We start from the raw sequence: 26,634 nt of genomic DNA, 5'->3' as shown, positions 1-26,634 counted from the left end.
AGACTCAGCCCTCACCCAGCTGCATTGGATCATCATCTCCATCACCAGCCCCTTACGCAGCTGCATTTTGAGCCAATGCTGTCATTTAGTCTCATGCCACCTGGATTTCAGACTAAGCCATCACTCAGTTGCCAGAGATCATCACCAAGAGCTGCATTCCAGGCCTGAGAGCCTCTGCAGTTATGTTTGATGCCTCTGCATTTTTCTTCTTCATGATTCCTCCAGCATTGAGCATTGGAGGTTCGCGAATCGCTGCGCTTGGAGGTTGGCTGGCCCCTATCATCCTCGAAACCAACAACATAGCCAACTCATCCTAAGTGAGGTACATACAGAATCCCAACTCAAAGAGTACCAAGGTCGGCTTCCCCCCTAGGCCCTATCATACAATAATTGCATGGGAACTTGTTTCGTAGAAATAGAAACCTACTAAAAGTTTCCAAAACATTACTTGCATTAGAAACATGCTTCTTATCCACCAAAGGGCAGCACCCCTAGGCAAGCCAAAACTTCTTTCAAGTAGCAACTTTAAGATTTTGTTTCAAGTTTGAACTTTTTAGAATTTGATATGTCTAAAGCCTAATGAAAATGAATTTTTTTCTTTTTGGGTAACACGTTTTCACATGATTAAAGGTACCATGCAACACCTTATACAAAGGAAATTAGTGAAACATTTTTTTAAATTTAACGTTGCAAGAAACTCACTTTGTATCAAACTTTGCAAAACTCTTGGCTACCATGATTATACTCCACCTCTAAAGAAATGCCTATAAGCAAAGTTCACATAATCCATTCATTTGCACAATTTTGATAGAGTAATATAGAAGCGATTGACTTTGTCCTCCAAGGACAGCTTCAAAAACTCCAAATGAAAGGCTCACTAAATAATTGCACTCATGCTAAACTATGCTGCTATTGCACGACCACTCACATTGAAATTTGGCATCAGCAATTGGTCATATAAATGTGTAGCATCTGAAAAATATGCAAAAAACACATGTGGATGTATTGCCAAAGTTTAGAGCTACTTGGATGCATAAAGTACGTACAACATGTCAATTTGGAAAGTAAGCAAGGCATGCATTTCTACATGAAAAGAATGTATGGCACAAGCCCCTTGAGTTAATACATTCTTATGTGTGGGATCTTACAAAGATGTAAATCTACAAGGGATGCAAATATCATCTCTCTTTTATTATCATACTCAAAAAGCATGTGTTTAATTCGTGCATCAAAAAGTGAGGTATTCACTCATTTTAAGAGCTTTAAAGCTTTGATTGAGAAGGAGATAAGGTTGCAAATGAATGATCAAGGTCAATTGGAGGGGGAGAATACTTCTCCAATGAGTTTTCTAACTTTTTGTAGTACAATGCTATATAGAGGTACTCCGCTACAAAGTGGAGTTGCTGAACAAAAAAATAGGCATATTGAAACCAATCTTTCTTCTTGGGAAGGGCGATAATTTCTTGATTAAGCACTAAACTACAACAATCAACAAATGAATATAACTTAAAATGCACAAATTAAATTAATAATATCAAACATTGGACACCCTGTTGGCCCCAAAACTAGCACCCCTTTCGATATTTCTTCAACTTGATTGCTAATGGAATGAGTACAAGCTGAGATTCACAATCTCCTTTGTTGTTCCAAAAAGCCTCTTTGCTATAGCAACAATCAACAATCAATTTGGGTCAATTGCCACTTGATTTTTCACCCAAGACTTACACAAACGGTACCACCAACTGGACAAATGCGACCCCAAATTACAATGAATGGGCTAGCATCTGAATTCCTTAGACAATTATACAAATTTCAAGTGCTGATTTCAATGTGCAATGCCTTCACCAATTGGCACACGTCCTGAGATGGCTATCAAACCCTAATTTCTGTAGAAATTTAGGGTTTACAACAGAGATCTCTTTGTTGTCCACCAAATTTGACTGAGATCTACTCAAAATGGTTAAGAAATGCTAAGATCTCCTAAGAATGAGTTTGAGAAGATGAGAGAGAGCCAAGATCAGAGAAATCTGATTTTCTTTATGGAAAACCCTAAATTCTGCATGTTACTTGCTCCAGCTTGCATTTAATGCAATCATCTATTGCCAAGTACCTCCAAAATGTTGTCACCTAATCAGCAATGCTATTGCTAGCTCCTAGAAGGTGACTTCTTGTTGTCCCCTAGCTGCTGAGGCCCCTAGATAGCTGTCTTCTACAACAAATTGTTGTTCTTTGATCAAAAAATGGACCAACAACTCTCTCTCTCTCTCTCTCCCTCTCCCAAGCTATGAACTTGTTGAATGGCTGAGACCGAGTCCCCCAAAAACGCTTTCTCAATTTGCATGGGCATTTTTGCCAAGTGGCAGCCTTCTAAACCCATTTTTCAACATTATCCAACCATTTAATTAATTTTCAAAATTGAATAATCTTGAAATTTAATTTCAGTCCTTCTGACCTTGCCCAAAATTCAATGTGCCCATCCATGATTGAATTGGCTAGGCCATTCGCAACCTGGAGTGGTCCCCAAGCTTTGTCGACCCTTAGACTAGCATTAATTAATTAATTTTTAAAATTAATTTTTAATGCTAGTCCCTAGTGTTACCACTGACACTTACTAGCCAAACCGCTGTCCTAGGGTCCAATTTAATACCAACTGACCAACATAACCCAATTGATATAACTTATCACAACGTTTGCCTCTGACACACACTGCATCCTCGAAATCCTTGGCCTATTACTATGGAATACTTGCCATATGCATCATATGTGCTTAAACAACCTTGCACATTTGATTAATAACTTGATTAAATGTTATCAACAAGACTAAAGCATCTCAAAATTTCACATTCCCGTGACACATATTGCAAAGACAACTCATGCATTGATGTCTTAAAGAAACTTACCTCATTATAATTGGGCTGAATCAATTACTACTACTGAACCTCTAAGCATTGTCAAGCCATACATCCGTTCTTTACACATTCGTACTTACACACATTAAATCGTTGGAAGTGGTGGCTAACCACCCCACCTATTCAAGGGGTGCAAAGCATGGGGAACAAGTATTTGATTCCTTTGTTAATAATGCACAATGTAAAGCAACAAGCCTCTCCCTTTATCATCACAACTCCTCCTAATCTATCACACAATCTGAATCTCAACTAAGGACAACCATTACGTCAATTTTTTGTAGATTTCAAACTTTCAAGCTAAAATCTCTCGTGAGAATAACCATTATGTTAAGCTTAAATAAGCATTACATGTTGAATTAGCCTCTTGAATAGCCCCAAAAATGCTTAATTAATGAAAACCCTAAAATGGTGTGGTTCAAGAGAGTTTAAAACAATACGCGGTACAAGGTTTCAAAACTCTATAAAAATAGGTAGGTTGTCCTCCATTCAATCCAATACCCTTTTTTGCAGGTTTTGGAACCTCAACTTTGTTACCCACACTCCATTCACAGAGAACATATGTCATGAGGACATGTATTTTTGAAACCTCACTTAACATGTGGATTAATTTTTAATTGCATGGTTAAGTAAACGTTATACATGTGAGGTGTAACTAGGATTAGAGAAAATTTACAAGCCCGAGATCCGAGAAAAGCACAGGATGTCAAAGGCAAAAGTTGCTATAAGTTATGCCGCACATGTACTTGGTGGTATTTGGTGCCAGTTGTTGGCCTAGGTCATTCATTTGGCGATAAGTATCAATTGGTAACAGTAGAGAAGTGACATTTAATGGTACACAACGCCAATCTCATCGTTAAAGATAGCGCAAAGACACTCATGAATGGAAGCTACCTAGCCAATTTAATTGTTGGCCAGTCATTATTTTTTTGGACACCGAAATAATTATTAGATTAATTTTTTATATTTAAAGACTGAAAATTAATATTCAATTATAGATAATGCTAGAAAAACCATTTGGAAAGGCTACCACTTGTCAAAAATGGCCATGCAAGACTGAAAATCGTCTTTAGAGACTGGAAGAGATGCATTTTTAAAGTATTCAACCTGAGAGAGAGAGAGAGAGAGAGAGGAAATGTTGGTCTGATTTACAGTCATTAGAGGACCTTCTGAGGCAAATAGGGACAAGAGAAGATCAATCAACAACAAGTGACAGCATCTATAGGATGTTAAGACAAGGCAGCAGTAGTAAATGATTGATTTTCTTCAATTCTTTGCATCTACAAGCTGTTGAGACAAGGCAACAACAGTAAATGACTGATTTTCTTCAGTCCTTCGCGAAAAAACTCTAAATTTGCTCTCTCCTCAGCATTCTCTCGCATCTCCCAACCTTTCTACAGCCTTGCTTCGAAGATTATAGCATTGAGATCACCAAAGGCTGAGAAATTTTAGATTCCTCTATCGTTAACCCTTATCTGCAACAGCAGAAATTAGGGTTTAGCAACAGCCTCGAGAAGCATGACAAAAATTGGAAGCTCCAAGTCTAGCATTCAACAGGTTTAAAGCTATTTTCAATGAAATTCAAGTGGAGGGACCAGCAAATCAATGAATTTGGGGTATTTTCCATCTCTATCAAAGTGGATAAAGACCAATTTACTGCCCAAATCAAGGGGCAAATCAAATTGAAGACTTGTTGGTCATTTTGGACAACAAGGGGAGTTGGAATACTGAAAGGGATTGGGAGAATCTCATTGTACATCAACTTTTTCTTCAAGTTAAAGAAATACCAAAAGGGGCGCCAGTTTTGGGGCCAACAAGATGTCCATTGTCCAAGATTATAAGTTAATTTTCATTTCTCGGTTTTGCAATAAATGTTACCACCCATCTATGGAAGAAAGGCTAGTTTCAACATCTCAATCGAAGCTATGCATTGTTGTCTACATTAGTCTGGTGCCTATTTCCAACCTCCTTGCTGATTCACACTATTTCCTACCAAGTAAGTGCTACTAATTGCTACACTATTGTCGTACGATTCGTCCACGTCAACAAACTATTGTGTTTGCATACCCCAACTATTGCCCAACTATCAGCGACCTCATCCCAGCTTTAATCATAAGTCTACTACATGCATTCACTATGCAGCATGTTGCCACATCATCTGTTGCCTATGTATACTGCGCAGACTGTTGCAATGTCATCAGTTGAATCTATGTTTGCAATTTTTTATCTCTTCTAACTATAAGACATTGATCCGAATATCATGCCACTATGCGGACACAATGTGAAAGACTCTGGAGTACATCATCATCCGACCTTTTTATTGATGTAGAGAGTCAATGTGGTCGAGAGTCAATGTGGTCTGAGTCATTAGTACTAGTATCTATCGCATGGATGGTCCAAAAATACTAGATTTTTTCACAATTTTAGCCTATTTTTTATATTATTTATTATAAAAATCCTAAAAAGTTAATAAAGCTTCTAGATTAGGATGGCATGCAAAAATCAAGTTACTTTTTCAGTTAGTTTTGGATTTTTTATAAAAAAGAAAGATGGGCGAAATCGTGTGCATCGCAATCGTAGTTGACAATCTGAAAACAACACTTAGAACTAGAAGAAGTGATTTGGAAAATTCTTGACCAAGTGTCCTAAAGTTTGACCCCCCTTTCGGAGCCAACGGAGCCATCAGATTTGGATTCTAGACAGCAGAGAGGAAGCTGTTGTTTTGATACACGTTTTTTGTCTACGAGGAAGCTTTAGGAGATCTAACGCTTGCAGATTGCTTCTGAGTAGTGCTCGACAAGGGATTCCAAGTTCCATCAATACATATTGATTTGATTCATTGTGCTTTATCTTTATCGTGTTTACCTCTTATCTATTCTTTTTATTCTCTTCCATCTCCTATCTCTACTTCCTTCTATCTCTGATCCCTAGTGGATACGACCTTTCGACAAAAACCCCTCCGACATTGGTGAACCAAACGTGAAAGATCGTCAGAAGGAAAGACAAGATAGAAGGACCTTCGAGCATAATTTCCAGTTATGTTTTGCAGCAATTAATGCACAATATGAATATGCTTATGCAAGTACAACAACAACAACAGGTGATGCAGGCTTCTGCTCAAACAAAAACTGTTGTGATAAATGCTTTGCAAGCAATTGAGCGTGAGATGAAGTTGTTCAATAGCAAGAATGTATCTGTATATATACATACCTATGCTCAAAATATGGAATTCTTTGGAGTGGCTCAACTTGCATGGAGTCAATATTTTGTTCGGATCACTGTACATGAACTGAAAGCGCGAATTATTGAATTATACATGTAGGATGTTAATTGGGTAGCTTTCAAGAAGACAGTCAAGGAAGAATTTTACATTGAAGATACCAATTTGATTACGCGCAAGACTTTTCATGAGTGGATTTTACAACCCAATAAGAATCTTGTGGCTACAAATTTGTTAAAAGAATTTGAAAGTCGATTTGAGCAATTAGATCTTGCAAAACAGCAAGCTCTTGCAAGTTACAAAATTGAATTATTTCCACAAGCAACAAATCCTGAGCTTCAAGATAAACTTCAAGATTTGCTAGAGGATCAGACTACAGAGACAAGTCTTAAAACAAATTGCAGACATATCAAGAAAGCTGTTATTGCACTTGTGAGAAAGCATAGAAGAAGAGAAAGATTGCATATCTCTAGCTTGTCCACTGTTACGAGTAAAACAGTTGATATATCTAATAAGCCATCCACTTCTATGGCTAAACCTATGGTTGTACTTGTTATTGTTTCCATTGTTAGGAAAGATGTATTAGATGAATTGGTCAAAGGTATACGAGATCTTCAATTGAGGGTTGCAAAATTGGATGAAAAATGATAAGAGAAAAGGAGACGGGCAGCAACCCCTAAGCCAAAAAATATATATATGTGGTATGATAGTTTACAGTATAAGAGAAAAAATTGTGCTGCCTATCAAGGAGACTTGACACGACAGCTCATCTTTTGGAAAGATAGCAAGATCCATGCATAAGAAACGGGATTGCCTTTTACTTTAAATTTTGGAAAGGGAGGTATGTAAAAGTTGTTGGAAGACTTGGCTGTTAAAAATGCTTATGCGGCTGTACAGCTTCTACTTTTGGTCTACATTTGGATAGAATACATGGCCAAGTGATGGTTGGTCCAAAGGCTAAAATATGGACACATGCTTTATATGCACCTGAAAAGAGAAAAGTTACTGACAGTGAAATGTCTCATGCAAGGCAAGATATTCATAACATAACTGGTTAGGAATCACCAGTAGATGCATATTTAGTGTATGCATATTTAGCAAAGGCACAAAACACGGATGTACTTGTGGAAGAGAAACGAAAGAGAGATGAAAATAATGTAGGAATATCTAAAAGAGTGACAAGAAGAAGTGCGGATCAGCCTAAAGCTACAAATCAACCACCTCCCGAGCATGTTATGAAAGAAGTCAATCAGGAGCAAAAACAAGATAGCAAACTAGAGGACAAAAAGAAGGGCAAGCAACCATGATATAAGTTGCAGTCTGACATTGAGACAGCCACAGATCTTAAGAAGGTTCTTGAATAACAGATCCTAAACAGTCAGGTGGAATTCACCTTGGGAGAGGTGCTTGGGGTCGCCAAGCGAGAATTTCATGATGAGATCATTGACATAATTAAGAGGAAGTGTCAGTTTCTTGGTGATACCACTAGTGCATTACTACAATTTGAAGAGAAAACTCGTTTGTTGGGTATTCGGACTGAATATGAGCATGAAGTGAGTACTAGATTATCTATGCAAGATGCTACTAATCAATGGACAGCATGTGAAAAAGAGAAGAAAGTGGCTGAAAATGCATTGTCTTGTAGCAATATGCATGGTGGAGTAAGGCAAATGCAACAATATAGAAAGAAGACTCTAGGATTTATTCATCCAAGTCATTACACAAGAAATCATTGGGCCAAGGCTACCACTGAAATGGTAGCAAAAATAGGGAAACGTGAAACTCCTTGTGTTGCTTTGCTTGACCATGGGTTTGAGATTAATATCATTGAGCGTGGATTGTACAGGAATGGTGCATGGCCTATAGACACTGATCATGGTTGACGTATAAGGGCTCCGAATGTAAAAGTGATGATTGGTGATGTACAAGAAGACCAATACTTCTTTGTGCAAGATAATTCCTCATTTGCAATGATTTTGAGACAACCCTATATTACAAGAGTATGTATGGAAACAAAGGTGCTTGATGATGATTCTACTTATGCAAGAGTCAGAAGCAAGGATGGGAAGAAAGCAGTCCAATTTCTTATTGTTTGTGTTAATCATCCTAGAAATTGGGATACGCTTCGAGAGTCTCCTTTGCCTCCAAATGCAAGGGAATTCAAAGACCTGGATTTTCATTAAGCACTACTGTAATGCGGGGCTACAGTAGTACTGCTCAAAGGATGTACTCGCCTCTTGATGGAATGAGGCATATATTTACTATTGGTTATTCTCAGTTTATAGTAAACAGTTCATGTTGGTTTAAGCCTATGGAAGCTATGTACAAGAATGAACACATATCTATGAAACACGCTACTAAGGAATTGAGAGCATTGGGACTATTAGCTGAAAATGAAGGCATTTCTGGCATCTTTTATGGGCTAAATATTAATGACACTATGGCTGAAATTTCAGTAACTATACATGCAGGAAATGAGGCTGAAAACAAAGTGTTGTCAGTATGTTCTTTGGACATGTATGATGTTATAGCATTGTTTACTCAGCAGAAAGGATTACAATGGGCCAAAGTACTTGTGGAGACAAAGTATAAGACAGCTGACAAAAAGGTAAAACCAATTGCTTTGCCGCTTCCACCAAAAAGTGAGTGTCTATATGAAAAAGTATCAAGGTAGCCAGGCTTACGGGATCCTAAAGATATAGGTCATCAGTTTACATTTGAAACATTACAAGAATTGAAAGTTGGTACAAAAGGGTTTCTTTTGCCTGCTAAAAGAGACTATTTTATGCAGATGTTGGCTAGGCATGGAAAGGCATTTGTATTTCAGCCAGCTGAAATAGGTTGTGTGGATCCAAATGTTGTCTCTCCTATGGTAATATTTACTGTGCAACATGTACCATGGAACTTGAGGCCTATTCCAGTGCCTAAAGCTTACTTGCCAAAGCTAATGGATTTGCTAAAAGAAAAGATTCGCATGAAGATCTTGGAGCCCTCTTCTACCTCGTACTCAAATCGTTGGTTTACTGTGCCCAAAAAAAATGAGGCTTTGAGATTTATTCAAGACATGCGACCGGTCAATAAAGTGACCATAAGAAATATGGGTGCAAGTCTTGTGGTTGATGAATTTGCAGAGGCTTTTGCAAGCAGAGCGATCTATTCTTTGGGTGATCTTTACCCGGAATATGATCAGTTGAAAGCAGTTGAAAGCAGGGATATCACAACCATGAAGACTCCCTTGGGGTTAGTACGGATGTGTACTCTCCCGCAAGGTGCAACAAACTCAATGGCACACATGACAAATGCTATGAATAGAATACTCAAGGATTTTATACCACAATTGACAATGCCCTTCTTGGATGATGTTTCAATCAAGGGGTATGCAGTGGATAAAAAGAATGAAGAGATAGATGCTCATGGATGCAAACAATTTATTGCAAACCATATTGTGGATTGTGAGAGGATTTTGATGCATCTAGAAGAGATGCATTTAACTCTTTTTGGACAAAAGTTTGTCTTTGGAGTTGAAGAGGTTTTGATTGTTCAGCATATGTATAGGCCCTATGGGCGAAGACCATCACCAGCAAAAATAGATGGGATGGATAGAATGCAAGATGTATGCACGAATGTATCAAAGGTGCGTAGATTCTTGGAAGCATGTGTGTTCTATTTGATTTGGATCCCTCACTTTATACATGTAGCTAATGCTCTATATCAGCTCTTGAGAAAAGGTCAAAGGGGTCATTGGGAAAGGAAGTATCAAAAAGAGCTTACTTGCCAAAGCTAATGGATTTGCTAAATGAAAAGATTCGCATGAAGATCTTGGGGCCCTCTTCTGCCTTGTGCTCAAATCGTTGGTTTACTGTGCCCAAAAAAAATGGGGCTTTGAGATTTATTGAAGACATGAGACCGGTCAATAAAGTGACCATAAGAAATGTGGGTGCAGGTCCTGTGGTTGATGAATTTGCAGAGGCTTTTGCAAGCAGAGCGATCTATTCTTTGGGTGATCTTTACTCGGGGTATGATCAGTTTTAGCAGTTAAAAGTAGGAATATCACAACCATGAAGACTCCCTTGGGATTAGTACGGATGTGTACTCTCCCACAAGGTGCACAAACTCGGTGGCACACATGATAAATGCTATAAATAGAGTACTCTCGGATTTTATACCACAATTGACAATGCCCTTCTTAGATGATGTTCCAATCAAAGGGTATGCAGTATATGAAAAGAATGAAGAGATAGATGCTCATGGATGCAAACAATTTATTGCAGACCATATTATGGATTGTGAGAGGATTTTGACGCGTCTAGAAGAGATGCATTTAACTCTTTCTGGACAAAAGTCTATCTTTGGAGTTGAAGAGGTTTTGATTGTTCGGCATATGTATAGGCCCTATGGGTGAAGACCTTCACCAGCAAAAATAGATGGGATTGATAGAATGCAAGATGTATGCATGAATGTATCAGAGGTGCGTAGATTCTTAGAAGCATGTGTGTTCTATTTGATTTGGATCCCTCACTTTGCACATGTAGCTAATGCTCTATATCAGCTCTTGAGAAAAGGTCAAAGGGGTCATTGGCAAAGGAAGCATCAAAAAGCAATGAAGAAATTAAAGCAGCTCTCGAAATCTGCTCCTACATTGAGAAAGGCTGATTATGCACATGAAAAGCCTATCATTATTACTGTTAATACAAGCCCATTCGGGATTGGATGGACAATTGGGAAAGATGATGAGGAAGGGCAAAGATATACAATTCGCTTTGGTGCTAAAGTATTGACTGAACAACAAAGAAGGTATCCACAAGTAAAAAGAGAATTATAGGGAATTGTGACAGCACTTAAATGTGATAAGGAGTATTTTATAGGTACTCGTGTAGGCATTGAGACCGATTGTTTGCTGATATTGGGTATGATTTCTAGTTGTGTTACCCCGGACATTGCTATGCTCCGATGGATTGCATACATCAAATCTTTGAACCCTAAATTTCAGCATATTACAGGAAGAGATAACCCAATGGCAGACGTGTTATCTCGGGCACGCTATGAGAATGAAGATGGGATGATGGATGAGGAGAAAGAAGATGACTGTCTTGCGGCTGAAAATGATGTTGTGAGAGTGAATTTAGCAATGCAAGGAGTTGCTACAGCATTAACAAAAGCTTGGACAACAAAGAGAAGACATTTTATATGTTTTGTATCTTGTGTAGAAATACTTCTGAAAGACAAATATACAGGAGAGTGGCTGAGAATTGGTCAATACCTCAGTACATTAACAAAGAGAGATGAATGGTCAAATGAGGAGTTTAAGAAGATCAAGAGGAAAGCCTATGGGTTTTTCTTAAAAGATTGATACTTATGGAAACATGCTAAAAAGAAACAAGGTATGTCATTGCAAGTTTTGGGTGACAAAGCTTCACAAGTAAATGTTATGCAAGAATTTCATGAAAGCTTATGGGATGGCCATAGAGGTGTTTCGGGTACTTTTACAAAGATCAAAGAAAGGTATTGGTGCCAAGGTATGTATAAGGATGTTGCTCACTTTGTGGAAACATGTACAACATGTCAAATGTATTCGTCTGTGAGACATCGGGATGGATTGCAAACCACATATCCATTGTCTCTTCATTTTAAGTTGGTAGTGGATTTAGTCACGGTGCCTATAGGTCTTTGGCAAATGAAGACTTGACTAATCAAGTAGAAGGAAGAGCTCTACGTACTAAGACAACAAATATAGTATGTACTTTTCTCTTAGAAGAGATCTTTTGTCAATATGGCTGTTGTGGGAAAAATTACAGCAGATAGGGGTGAGCTAGATGCAAATGAAGCTCATGATTTCTTTGCACAACCTTGAAGGAAATGGAAAAAGTGAAAGAGGTCATCCACCTATTATAAAGGCATTGACAAAAGCATGTGGAGAGAAAGTAAAAGAATGGCCACAATTGCTCCCTTATGCTTTGTGGGCTGACAGAACAACTCATAGTGCCATTACAGGATATATGCCTGTTGAATTGATGTATGGTCAAAAACCTATCAAGCCGATAGAAGAGATGATACTCACATGGAGTGTGCTACCTTGGGAAGAGAAGTTGAATCAAGAGTTGTTGGCCTTGCGCATTAGACAGTTGGAAAGAAAGTCAGAAGACATAGAGGCAACAGTTGCAAATTTAAGGGCGGCAAGGATACAGAACAAGAAACGGTTTGAAAAAGACATAGATTGAGACGACCAAGAACCATACAAGATGGGAATTGGGTATTGGTTTATGATAGCAGTTTAGACAACCAGCATAGTGCCATACGTAAAGTTTCCAAAAGATGGTTTGGACTTTACGTGGTAAGACACGTGTTTGATAATGATACTTATGCATTAAATGAGCTTGATGGGACAGCCATAAAACTTCCGGTAGCAAGGAAAAGAATCAAATTATTCAAGAGATGGGAATCTACTACCTATGAGTTGCCATAATTGAAAGAAAATAGTGACCATGATACAAGGGCTAGCTAGGAAGATATGGAAGATGAAAAAGCAAAGGATATGGTTGTAGAGGATGAGGAGGACTCAAAATCTAGTGACAACTAGGATTTTTGCACATACTAAAGGATGTGCAGGTTCAAAGGGAGAGGTGGATATCGTGCCACTACACGGACACAGTGTGAAAAACTCTGGAGTGCATCATCATCCGTCTTTCTTATTGATGTAGAGAGTCAATGTGATCTGAGTCATTAGTGCTAGTGTTCGTGGCATGGATAGTCTAAAAATACTAGATTTTTTCACAATTTTAGCCTTTTTTTATATTATTTATTGTAAAAATCCTAAAAAGTTAGAAAAGATTCTAGATTAGGATGGCATGCAAAAAACAAGTTGCTTTCTCAGCCAGTTTTGGATTTTTCATAGAAAAGTAGGCGAAATTGCACGCATCACGATCGCAGTTGACAGTCTGAAAACAGCACTTTAAACTGGAAAAAGAATGAGTGATCTAGCAAATTCTTGACCAGGTGTCCTGGGGAGATTCTTGAGCACATGTCCGATGTGTTGGGGTTTTACCTCCCTTTCGGAGCCAACGGAGCCATCAGATTTGGGTTTCAGGCAACAGAGAGGAAGTTGTTGTTTTGATACACGTTTTTTGTCTACAAGGGACTTTTGGAGATCTAATGCTTGGAGATTGCTTCTGAGTAGTGCCAGACAAGGAATTCCAGGTTCTATCAATACATATTGATTTGATTCATTGTACTTTGTCTTTGTCGTGTTTACCTCTTATCTTTTTCTTCTCTTCCATTTTCTATCTCTACTTTCTTCTATCTCCGATCCCCGGTGAATACGACCTTTCAACAAAAACCCCTCCGACACCAGACACTAATCCCACAGCATCACTATTTGCTACGTTTGCTGCTGTCAAACACTCGGAGGCTGTCTTACTGCATTTTAGAATCTGTCAAGAGTACAATACACTCTGTCGCTCGTCACCTCTATCTCGTTCCTCAAGACACAAGAGTTTGGGATACAATTTTCATTCCCTACATAATTTGTTTATTGCATGAGCATGTATATTCAATATTCACTATTTAGTCATTCATTCATATTTCCACTGTATTCATTGTCTTTGAGTTACCCTAACCCTAAATGTGTTCTATTAAGTTTATGCTTTCTCGTACGCTTTCATTTATGTTTCTGCATTAGGGTATTTCTTCACATGGTATCAAAGCAAGGTTCTCTTCCGCAAAACCTCGGTCATTGATTTGAAACCCCCTCACAAAAAGTAAAAAGAGGAGGGTAAGATAACTTTAAACACATCTTCAGCACATCATCATGATGCTCCCAAGCCTAGCATATCGAGACCCAAGACGGAGTGGGCTTCATAGCTTGCTCCTCCTTCCATCATGGCTAGAGAGTCTTCAGACTACCATGGAGTCCACACGCCATACGAGATCTCACGAGCCCAATATAATCTCATCCTCATGTATCAAGCTCAACAACAGATTGAAGGTAAATTTGAGTTTTTCCCTTTAGATTCGATGCACCGGTCTAATGGTTTGCAAGAAGAACAAAAGCTCCACAACGGACTACCCATTCTGACATGAAAACTAGCATGGTATACAAACCATTTTTCTCTCTACCACCATCATCTCCATCTTTACCTCCTTTATATTTTCCATATACTTCTCCACCTTCATTCACTCTTATGTCAAATACGCATATTACTAGTTCTTAATCTTTTGAGTTTACTTTCTCTTTTCTACAAGATATTAGTGATGTTCATGATGAAGAAACTCTTCATACCAAGAATTGGTTCATAAGCCCCAACGAGAATAGATTTTTTCAGTAGCACTCTAGAAAAGGTAAGCAAAAGTTGTAAAAAATGTTTGGTGAGTGCTCCATCTTTTCCTTCAACTTTTACATCTCATGGTCAATTTAATTTTGGTGAATCATCTTTTTCATTATTTACATTTAACGAACAAAAGAAACCTAACACGTTTCCCACAACTACACAAATGAGAAATCCATTCAATCTCCCACCCATCCCACCCACTAGTTCCGTTGCACCTTCCTTTCAATCTCCATTAAGTGCACCTTCATGACTTCACGCATCACATCGAGGAGTCCTTCACCCTCAAGCACACCCTTTATAGCCTCATTTTTCCTCAATTGGATGGCGTCTTCATGATGGAGGTTCATCCTCCCATCCCCACACTTTCGAGTTTTTCATGGCTTGGAAATGCCACCCAACCATCACTAAGCATGGATCAATTGGTACCATAGTTTGCTTCTATGGCATTACCTAGTGGGCCTTCTAGTCATTTTGTTGTGCCCCAGCTAACTATTAGACGAGGCTAACGTATCCCGATGCCTCCACCTCCATTGGCACTATATGGAAACATTCATGTTCCAGTGCCTCTACATCAATTGGCACCCATTTGATATTGTCAGCCTATTTTGGCCTACCCACCTCCCCCTCCTACCTATCCCCCTCCACCACATCCTTCTTATCCATCATATTCCACTCATTCGATACCTCATGGTTCTTCCTCCTCATCAACCAAGCATGTCTTTAATGACAAGACTCATTTTAACAGGTCAAACTTCACTACTTGGTCAAACTTGATGAGGCATGTCCTTGACTCACAAAACCTATGGAATCTTGTGCAGGAGTTGAAACCCCAACCTAATCCCGCACTTGTTCCATACGAGATTGTCCACTCATGGAAGACCAAAAATGTCTCCACTATTGTTGAGTTGATGCAAGGTCTATTAACTAAATTTCATTCACAACTTTATTATTTTGACTTAGCATCCAAGCGTTGGGCACACTTGATCGATCACTATACGGCTCGAGATAGGACCTGTCATATCAATTCGGATCACGAGCTCCGAAACTTTAAAATCACTAACCAAGATGACTTGAAAGTCAATTTGGATAAGTATTAGCACCTTTGGCCGATTTCTCTCCCACAAGGGCTTATAAGTCCTTGGACCATTAGGTCACATTGTTTCTAAATAAGTTATCGCGAAAATACTTCCATTTTATGTAGCAAGTGATCTCACAGCCCACTATGCCCACATTCTATGAATTTGAGTTTCAGCTACCACATTATGCTCAGCTATCTGACCAGTTTCATAGTTTAACCTCTACAAAGGGGAGGCCCTTGTTGATTCTTCTAAAAAAGGGGCAACAAGGAAAGGTAAACAAACTCAAAATTCCACTCAAAATCAAAATCAAAATCAATCTAGTCAAACCCCAAGAAACTCCCAGTCGTCTCTCAAACTCAAGTGCCACAAAGGCAAGTGAGACAACACCAAAAGCTAAGAATCAAACCCCTGCCCCTCCATCGAACAACCCCCAACAAGGGAGGCAGAGTGGTAGTAACCCTCAACGGGAGCAATGGCAAGGCCAAACCTACACCGCCACCAGTCAATCATCACAGTCGACAACACTCAATGTGTCAAAGGGCTTGTCTACAAGTCCGTCGAGACCCACATCATCTCCATAGAGACATTTGAGGATATGAGTCTTGTCTAAGTCTACAAATTGCCTCCTAACAAGGTGACTACAAATGTCCACTTTTAACAATCGAGTACTGCAACTACTACTTGGATTGTGGACAATGGAGCTACCCATCATATGACCCCCATCGAGGACATTTTCATTTCCTGAGCTCCTTGCAACTGAGGGAGTCCGATTTGGGAACAACTCCTCGTCAAGATTCAAGCTCATAGTCACATCAATCGTACCACTAACCACGGCCAAGATCACACTACGTTGGATGATCTATACTATATCCCCAACTTGGGGTGAACTTGTTATTAGTTCAACAGCTTTGCTAGTTGGATCGAGCCGAATTCTTTACAACAACCACAATCGAGCTTCTTAACTCTCAGACTAGTTTAGTGATTGCTCGCAGTGAGACTTAGACTAGTGGCCTATACCACATGACAGAGTTTCTTTCAAAGCCAACAATCAAGGGCTCTAAGTTCCACTACTTCCAAGCTCTAGCCACTACACACGAGCCTATGAGCATTGATCATCTTTGGCATTTTCACTTAGGACCTCTCCGATACAACTCTCTTTAGGAGTTATTGCATATACAGATGGTTGATGGCCTTCCACGCCTAAAGCTATCATGGGATATCTCTAAAGCTTATCAACTTGAGAAATGGTATCATACCCTATTTCCTTAAAAGTCTACACATAGAGTTGAGGACCCTCTTAGACTGATTCATGTTAATCTTTGTGGCACCGCGACCTTGAACGTCGCACTGTATTTCCTTTTTATTGTGGATGATCATTCTAGATACATGTGGGTGTACTTTCTCAAGCATAAGCCCAATACCTTTACATATTATTATGCTTGGGTATTCTTGGTACATAACCAAACTAATCATCGTATAGGATGCATGAGGAGTGATAATGGGAGTGATTTCACCTTCCATGAGTATTCCAAGTTTCTACAAAAGCATGGCATTTCACACCAGCTTACCTCTACCAACTCCCCTTCCTAGAACGAAGTCATAGAGTATAGAAACTAGACCATCATGAACATGGCATGCTCTATGCTATTCGTAGTACAACTCCTTGAGCGCCTTTAGGTCAAGGCTATTAACACTTCAATGTACACCTTCAACCAATACCCATCTGCGATGGTCCCTAAGAGAACTCTATATAAGGCATTTTTTGGCTCCGGGCCAGTAGTTTCCCACTTCAGAGTCTTAAAGAGTCGTATCTGCATGCACATCCCTAAGGATAAGATATGTAAACTCACTCCCTAAGTTGATCTCCTGATTTTTGTACGGTATCCCTCAAAAGCTAAAGGCTATCATCTATTCAATCCTCGAACAAACAAGGTGATTGTTAATAGAGATGTGGTGTTTGATAAGATGGACATTGGGCAATTTTCTACACCAGACTCCAAGCACTTTCTTCACATTATTCCCTCAGAGATAGGACCTTTTGAGCTAGATCTACTTTCCGCTTCTGACCCACCCACAAATTATTCAGCTTTGAGATCCCCTCTGTGGCACCCGTTACCTCACTGGCACCAACAAACCAAGCGGAATTATAGTATCATGGAGGCCATCTACTTAAGGAGCTTACAGCAACACTTTAGTTTCTATGCAACTCTCTCATCGTTGTCTACTACAACAACCAAAGTGCCATTGCCCTTGCGGACAATCGGATCTAACGCAACATGTGAGAGTCCACTTCCACTTCACTAGAGAGCAAGGTGAGCTAGGCACCATTCTCCTAGATTTTATGCCTTCATCAGATAATTTTGCAAAATTATTGGCCAAGGCAATCGATCGACTGGAATTTCAATATTTATTACCCAAGATCAGCTTAGATATACCCTCCCCTATTTCTTTAACTTAACAAGGAGAGGGTGATTCCCTCCAGCTTTCTCTTCCAGTTTGAGAGGGGATGACTTTCTTCTCTTGGTAGTGACAAGATATTGTTTACACTTTCTCACAAACATTATATATATTGCACTTTGTATCTTCATCCACATCATCAAGATAACATGATTCTAAAAGGATGCTTTGGCAAGTGAACAATTCCCTTGCAAACAAGGACACTATCCAAGTGACACCATTGCATAGCATTTTGCATGAGCATGATTGCATCTGCATTGCCTTTTGCATAACTCCAATACATTCATATTCTATTCATGTAAACATGCATCTATACGCATTTATTCCTTTTTGGTCTTTTGAAGTGGTCGACTTTGGATCCACCATATTTGTGGCATTGCACATAGCAATCCCCAAGGCATTCTCCATTACTTGCTTTCCGCCCACTTTTTTACCTCTCCACATACTCACCATATTTGCTTTGCACACCCTTAGTCTATTCCTTCATCATCGCCACCCAATAGTGCTAGGGATAGCTTGCTTATTTTGTGAAAGCCTTTGATTCAAACACTAGTCTTCCATCTGTTGCTTAATTAATCGCCACCCGCACTTTTTGAAACCAACACTATCCAAAAAAAAGGGTCCCTATGATTCCATCCATCTTTGCAAGGCTTGGTAGGCTACTGGGTAGCTAATGTGCAACCTTTGCTTGGACTCCTTTGGTAAGATAACCGTCACCTCTGTAGTCTTAGTAAGCCACTAGGCAACCACTGAGCATCCTTAGTCCAATGCCTTGGCAACTTTGGTGTGGGATGCCTTGGAGTAAAACCACAAACAAACACAAAAACACACAAAACTTGGGGTTAGCCTTTCTTTTTGGCTCAGTTTTTGGACCTGAGAGGGGGTATTGAGCTAAAATAAGCATTACATGCCGAATAAGCCTCTTGAACAACCCAAAAATGCCTAGTTAATGAAAACCCTACAATGTTTGAGTCATGGAAGATAGCCTCTCTAGGAAATGCTTGTCGATGTTGTCTACGCTTTGAGCAAGCCTTGTAGATGTCCTTGCAATTCTATTGTAGGGATTGACCTATAACGATTTAGAGACAACAAAGGAGACTCGATCGTGGAAAAAAAGGTTGGTCATACCTATGATGTGAACACATGGAAATCATAAATCATATGACCATCAGATTTGACAATCACCAAAAAGTCGAATCCTCCTTGTCTAGAGATGTAAGAGGTGAGTCAACAAAGATCCCCTTCTTAAACCCCTCTAGCAATAATGTCACCTATAAAACAAGGTATCTATGATGCACATCCACTATAATGCTACATTTATACAATAGATCAATGTGTTTGTTTCCATCAATCATGATATTGCCATGTATCATGCTTTCAAATCAATGGTGATGCCTTGCAAATATGGCAAGTGCCACCACTAGCAACCTCATAATCATCATCTAACATGGGAAAATGCCCAAATAGGCTTGATTTCATAAGTTTTCTACAAGGACAAGTGCTAGAAATATATCGCTGAATTGTTCTCAATAGTGCTAAGAAAACCATATTTCAAAGGAGGATTTGCCTTGGTCTAATATAATATTTTTACCAAACAAGCTCGTCCATCACAAGCTCCATGTCCACAATACCCTCTTAGGGATTAGCAGCCTCATCATCCATGTGTTACTAATAATCAAGATAGATGTGGCCTCTTAGACCATAATAGCCATATGTGGAGAGTCCCCCTCTAGAGGATTAATGTTGTCGTCGCCGTCGTTGCAACCATCCTCTTTGTCGCTTTTGCATTGCTACCTTTGGCCACATCCCCAACTACAATGTCTCAACACAAGGGCCCCTTCATTCCTTGAAAGGGTATGAGCAACAATCTCCTACTGTAGCATACTGGAAAACTTAACACAAGTAGACAACTTGTCTTTGACATTCATGGAATTCTTGAATGCATTGAAATAATCTAGAAGTTTTCAAATTATTTACATGGCATAAACATCATCCATGAAGGTCTTACTGACCTCCTTGAGAGCTGATCCAACAAATCAATTAGTCCTTGCATTTGATTAATCAAGTTCAGCCCTACAATAGCACAAGTTGCTCCTCTAACGAGTAATAATAAAGATTGCATGTCTCATCATGCTTGTCCTTAAAATCATCATAATTTTGTATTTATAAGTTAAAGCAAAAAGTTGCTCCATAATGATAGTAAAGAGGCAATTCAAGCTACTTTATCTACAATCATCCACTTTTGGAGGGCTACTACGTCAATCTAAGGAATCAATGCTTAACCTTAGTCATATCCTCATGTTGATGCATCTTTAAGTGAGGCTTAAAACTTTAGTTGTGTCCTCATATTGGTGTATCTTAAAGTGAGTGAAACCAACCTTCCTTCTTGGAAAGGGCATCAATTCCTTGACTAAGCACCTAACTACAGCAATCAACATATGAATATACCTTGAAATGCACAAATTACCTTAATAATCTTGGACATTGCACATCCTATTGGCCCTAAAACTGGCACCTCTTGCAATATTTATTTATCTTATATTACACATGGAAGTAGTATAACTAAGACCCTCTAATCTCCTCCCCTAATCTAAGTGCCTCTTGCTATCAAAACTGACCACCAAGCCTCCAAACCAATTTGCCCCTTGGTTTGTTTGGGAGATTGCCATTCATCTTGCTCTTTGAAAGACAAATTCAACCCCAAATCTGATATTGGTCGGCTAGCCTCTTGAATCTCCCTGAAATTCCTCAATTTCAGCTGCTGAAATTCAAGTCCTAGGCTCTCAATTCTGAGCATGCGTCCCGAGACAGCTGTCAAAATCCTAATTTCTGTTGTAAACTAGGATTTACAACAGAGATTGACTAAAATCTATAACTCTGATTGGCTCAAACTGTTGAAAAATGCTAAGATAACTTGAGAGAAGGGTAGGGGATGAGAGAGAATGCTATAGAGAAAAATTTCAGAGTTTCATCGCGAGAAATGCTAAAAAAATATTGTTGCCCTGCTCAAATAGCCATGAAAGCTATCAGCTACAACTTAGGACCACCAAAAAGACTACTGCCCCATCCTATATGTTATCATCTGCACCAAAAGGACCTTGGGATACTGTCACCTACACTTGGAGGGCTCCAAACTCCTGTCACATACTATAGGACTAATCTCTGGTAGCTAAAAATCACATTAGCAGTCTTTCCTTCCTCTCTAACAGCCTTCTCCTCTCTCAAAATGGTTAGAATAGACTCCACCAACCCCTAAAAACGTTTTTCCCACTTGCATGGGCAAGTTTTTCCAACTGGCAGCCTTCTAATCCTATTTTCCAACATTATCCAGCTTATTAAAGTGTTCAGAAAATTAATCCCACCAACCAGTAATTAAATTGGCTAGGCCAATTTGTCTTTCAAGTATCCTTGACCAATTATTGACCCTTAGACTGTCATTAATTGCTTAATTAATGCCTAGTCTCTAATGTCACCACCACTAACATTAGTGGCCAATAAATTGGTCTAGGCCAAAATCTGACACCAAGTACCACCTAGTACCTGTCAAGTATAAATTTTTACAACTTTTGCCTTTAACATCCACTACATCCTCGGGGTCCTTAGCCTGTTACCATGAAATAACTACCATGTGCAACACATGCTAAACAACCTTGCGCATTTGATTAATAACTTAATCCAATGTTATCAGCAAGATTAAAGCATCTCAAAATTTCACATCCTCGTAACAGTGAGGCTTGACAAATCTATTCCAAATCAAGTAGTTGTAGTTGGCCAACTTGAGAACGAAAGAGGAAGCCATTTGTCCCAAGTGGACACTAAAAGAGCAGTAAACTATCATAAATTCTCTGCAAAACACAGAACCACAGCAGCTGTAGGACCCTCAAGAATGAGGAGAGTTCTCATGGTAATAGAGATTGGCATAGAGAAGGATATAGCAAAGAGTCAAAAGATGCAATGGATAGAGGTCTGCTGAAAGATGCCCGCTGAAAAGGCATCATCTACCGGCTGCTACAAAAAACACAGCAGCTGCCTTGGACTGCACGTAGTTGACCTCAAACAGGCTGGAGTGGTGTTCAGACAACTCGATCAACAAACAAAAGGCTGCCAGGTACTGGGGCAGGCTGTAGATTGCAGAAGCACAGCAGTTGGTTGTCGCCCCTGAAAGGCTCATACAAATAACTGGGAAGACTACTAGCCATAAACATAGGTTCAGACTGCAATACTCGCACACGCAACGATCCTCCACCTTGAGGATAGGGTTTTTGCTATAATACCATGATGGAAAAAGATACACAAAGGAGTGGACAGCAAAAGAAACGAACACGGCCAGTGTCAAGGCAGAGGAAGGAACATGGAATTGTATGTTGTACAGAACAAGAAAAGAGGCTGACCTATAGACTGGCCAACCTGGAAAGGTGAATACTGGTTGGACAAAAATGTAGGTCTAGACCGAATAAGAGCTCATAAAGAGGCCAAAAATATAAAGCAAAATGCTTAAATATGGAGCTGGACAAAATCTCTCAACCATTTATGCACGGACATAGAACGATGCAAACGACCTGATGGCACTTAGCAGCTCTGATAGGAGCTGCAAGGACCAGCTGAACAGGTGAGCAGCATGCTGAACAGCCAAACTAGCTTACATCATGGGCAGCATTGCTACATTCCAAGTCAAACTAGACCGAGCTACACCACACTGGTCTATTCATAAAGTGTCTGTACACACACTGATCATATTGTTTCACTTCCAACCCTTTATCTTCCCCTTGCCTAGATCAATACAACTATCAATAATGTTCGGAAAATGTTCTGCAGATTTATCATGTCAAAATCTAGTTCATTTGTTTCTATGATCTCCTCCATTGCAAAATTGACTGCAAGGATGCTGGAATCCAGGTTAGCAGCCCAAACCCTAATTGTTCTCAAATTTATTTTAAGATCTGCAAGTCTGAAAATGTCAAAGATGGGAATGTAGCACACCTGATTTCTGTTGATGCAAAGTTGGAAAAGGTTTAGCTAATGTCTACATCTTTAAAACAATGCATCTATAACACATCTAGAAGACACTTATCAAAACAGCTTCTAATAGCAACCCTGTCAATTTCATGGTGCATTCTTCTGTGGTAAAAGGTGTGTTTCAATCAGTTGATGTTTACCATCCGCATTTTCAGGTTAAGGACATCACCAGCATTTGGTAATTACAGGAAGAAACCGGACATTCAATTAACAAGTTCTAATGTACAAAAAAGGTCAAGTAATAGATAATCCATAATGCATTCACCTCCTTGCTCATTTTTGAAACTTAAGCCTTGCACATAAAGATAGTGGCCTCAACTGTATACCTATGATTCCAGAGTTTAAAATCTTCCTCACTAGGTCGGAGAATAAGGTCAATGACCGCTTTGTTGCTGCTTGTTGACAAGGGCAAGGGATTTGGATCTATACTCCAGAACCTGTTCCGAGCAAAACCATGCTGTTCGGTTTGACCTAGATTGCTGAACTGCAAAAGCAAAGAATGCAATCAGAGAAACTAGCTGGACAGTATCCAGAAAAATTTTCGGAAAATAAAAAGCAATGGTAAGAACCTGAGGAAAACAGATGGGAATTCCACCTCGGATAGCCTTTGGAGGCTTGAAGATTGCCTGCAAGGGAATGTTGCTAGTGTTAAAAACCAATCAAAGCTTGAGTTGAGATATACCACGACTTATAATGGTGCACTTCTGAAAACAAAGGAACATGCTTCTCAAATAATATAAACTGAAACAATAAAACAGTTAAATAAGGAGAAGATGACAACCTTGCTGCTAACAAACAGCAATTCCTCTCCACGGTCATTTTTCCATGATGTAACCTGACCTCCAAATAGATGTACCTGTACAGTAAACACACCAGATGTGATCATACAGTAAAAGGTGGTGCAACATGTCAAGATCAGCATCAATCACTTTCTCAAGGATTAACTCTATCGGCTGTAAATCCATAATAAAAGCACAGACAATAAACAGTAACAAAAGCAAGAAAAGAAGTGGCACAGCCTCCACCATATCTCTCTATCAATAATTCTGCCTTCCACGGCAACAAAAGGTGTCAAGCAATTATCATGACCTTTTGTGCCTGGAACAGTGTCCCAAGCAACCCATCCCCATCCCATGTCTAGTGGATTTTCAGGCAGCCATCCATACAGCAGAAAAGTATATAAACAAAAAATGTATTAATCACAGGCATACTGTACACTGCCATAAGTCTCAACAGTACAGTAGCATTTGCAAAGCCAGTCAGTGGTTAAAAATGTGCTTGGTCTAGCAGACTGTCCAAAAACTTAGAAACAATCTCATCATCAAAGAGGGGATTGGGATGCATAAGTAGGAATTCGGTAAGGGAAGTGAAGTAAACCTCCACATCCTCCTCTTGGTTCTCCCTAAAGGATTCCCACTCTTTCCTTTGCTGTAATTTGTAGTCCATTGGGAGCAAAGCATTTGAGAATGGCATGTGAGGATACACTAGGGTTTGCAAAGAAAACACAGAGTGTATGAACATGACAAACAAAACACAAACTAAGTATATAAATGAAAAACATATTAATCACAGGCATACTAGACATTGTTGTAAGTCTCACCAGTTGAAACCAGCCTTCCTTCTATGGATGGGTGGTAATTCCCTAATTACAACTTAGTTACAGCAACAACATTTATTACAAAACTGAGAAATTAACTTACAATCTTAGACAATAGACACCCTATTGGCCCCAAAACTATAGCCCCTTTCAGTATTTCTTTAACTTAATTGAAGAAGAAGTTGATGTACAATGGGATTTCCCCCCTCCTTTTTGGTATTCCAACTCCCCTTGCAGCGAGTCTTATATCTAATTTGCCTCTTAATTCAGGTAGTCAATTGGCCTTCACCCACTTAGATGGAGATGGAAAATGCCCCAAATTCATTGATTTGCTGGTCCCTCCACTTAAATTTGACTGAAAACAGCTTCATTCCTGTCGAATCCAAGTCTTGGAGCTTCCAATTTTTGGCATGCTTCCTGAGCCTGCTGCTAAACCTTAATATTTGCTGCAAGTTAGGGTTTACAATAGAGAAATCTGAAATTTCTCAATCTCTGGTGATCTCAATGCTATAATCTTCAAAGCAAGGCTATAGAAAGGCTAGGAGATGAGAGAGAATGCTAAGGAGAGACAAAATTCAGACTTTCTTCGCAAAGAGCTAAAGAAAATCAGTCATTGACTGCTCCTACTCTGTCTCAACAACTGTTGATTGGTCTTCTTCTACCCCTGGCTGCCTCAAAAGATCCAATGGCTGCAAACCAAACTAGCAACATCTTCTCCCTCTCTCTTGCAAGCTAAATGCACTAAAATGACTCTCCAACCTCTGAAGATGTTTTTCAATCTTGCATGGGCATTTTTGACAAGTGGCAAGCAGCCTTCCCAAATGGTTTTGTCCGACATTATCCATAATTAAATATTAATTTTCAGTCTTTAAATACTGAAAATCAATCCAATAATTATTTCGATGTCCAAAAAAATAATCTGACTGGCCAATAATTAAACTGGCTCGCAACTTCCATTGTTGAGTGTCTCTGCGTCATCTTTAACCATCAGATTTGGCATTAGGTACCATTAAACATCGCTTCTCTAGTGTCACCAACTAACACTTATGGCGAAATAAATGACCTAGGCTAACAACCACCAAGTACCTGTGCACATAACTTATAACAACTTTTGCCTTCGACATCCAATGATTTCCTTGGATCCCGAGCTCATAAATTTACTCTAACCCCAATTACACCTCATATGTGCAACATTTACTTAACCATGTGATTAAAAATTAATCCACATGTTAAGTGAGGTTTCAAAAATGCATGTCCTCATGACACCAGTATAGTAGTGTTTGCAAAGCCAGTTAGAGATCAGAAATGTGCTTGGTATCTAAGCAAGATGTCCACAAAGATGTCATCAAAGAGAGAAAAGGAATACATGAGTAAGAATTTGGTGAAGAGAGTGAAGTAAACCTCCACATCCTTCTCTTGCTTCTACCTAAAAGATTTCCACTATTTTTGTTGCAACTCATAGTCCCTTTCTAAGTAAAGTATTTAAGAATGGCATGTGAGGATACACCAAGGTTTTCAAAGAAAACACAAAGTGTATGAACATGATAGACAAAACGCAAATGGAAGAAAGAAATGGCTTGTTGAAAACCAAAGTTGCAGCATTGGAATGTGTGCACAAGAGGGAGAAGAGAGCTCAAAGTACAAGAACAAAATCTTGCTTACTAAGTTGCTTAGAGTACAACTTGGGTACACTCTCCCACACATGATAGTGACCCATAGGCTATTTATATTGCCTTTGCCAAGCTAGGGTTAGGGTTTCCCCTGCCCCTAAGGCTATTCACACTCATCTGCCTTTATACTCCCTTGCTTATAGTGGGTTCCTATGCCTGTCTTCTAACACCCCCCCTCAATGCCAGGTTAGCATTGGATTACAAAGCATGTAAAAGGTTCCCCCCCTTCTTGGGATGCCTTTATAAATCAGGCTTACAAGGTTGTTTTAGGTAGATGATTTAAAGAGTCAAAACAATCGATCTGAAGATCGATTGGAGGCATAGTTGGCCACCAATTCTTTGGGTATATCAGGTGTGTTGGGACA

The 26,634-nt window shown here is 39.3% G+C and overlaps 1 protein-coding gene across 2 annotated transcripts in view; it reads right to left on the bottom strand.

Moving 5' to 3' along the window:
• LOC148029456 (putative glucose-6-phosphate 1-epimerase) overlaps positions 1-26,634 on the bottom strand; it is a 54,585-nt gene that overhangs the window by 6,616 nt on the left and 21,335 nt on the right. For both annotated transcript variants that reach the window (XR_015692430.1, XM_087688276.1), the window contains exons 2-4: positions 23,784-23,858; positions 23,572-23,628; positions 23,329-23,486 (exon numbers count right to left, since the gene is read on the bottom strand). Coding sequence is in view for 1 of the 2 variants with exons in the window: in XM_087688276.1 (XP_087544402.1) it covers positions 23,329-23,486; positions 23,572-23,628; positions 23,784-23,858 (290 nt within the window). In the remaining variant the exon portion in view is untranslated. The remainder of the gene's footprint in view (positions 1-23,328; positions 23,487-23,571; positions 23,629-23,783; positions 23,859-26,634) is intronic.

Source organism: Lygodium microphyllum, chromosome 11, assembly GCF_053477565.2.
Source record: "Lygodium microphyllum isolate KBCC chromosome 11, Lygodium_microphyllum_v1.1.10, whole genome shotgun sequence".
NCBI classification, from domain to species: domain Eukaryota; kingdom Viridiplantae; phylum Streptophyta; class Polypodiopsida; order Schizaeales; family Lygodiaceae; genus Lygodium; species Lygodium microphyllum.
This window is presented reverse-complemented; position numbering and strand designations above follow the sequence as displayed.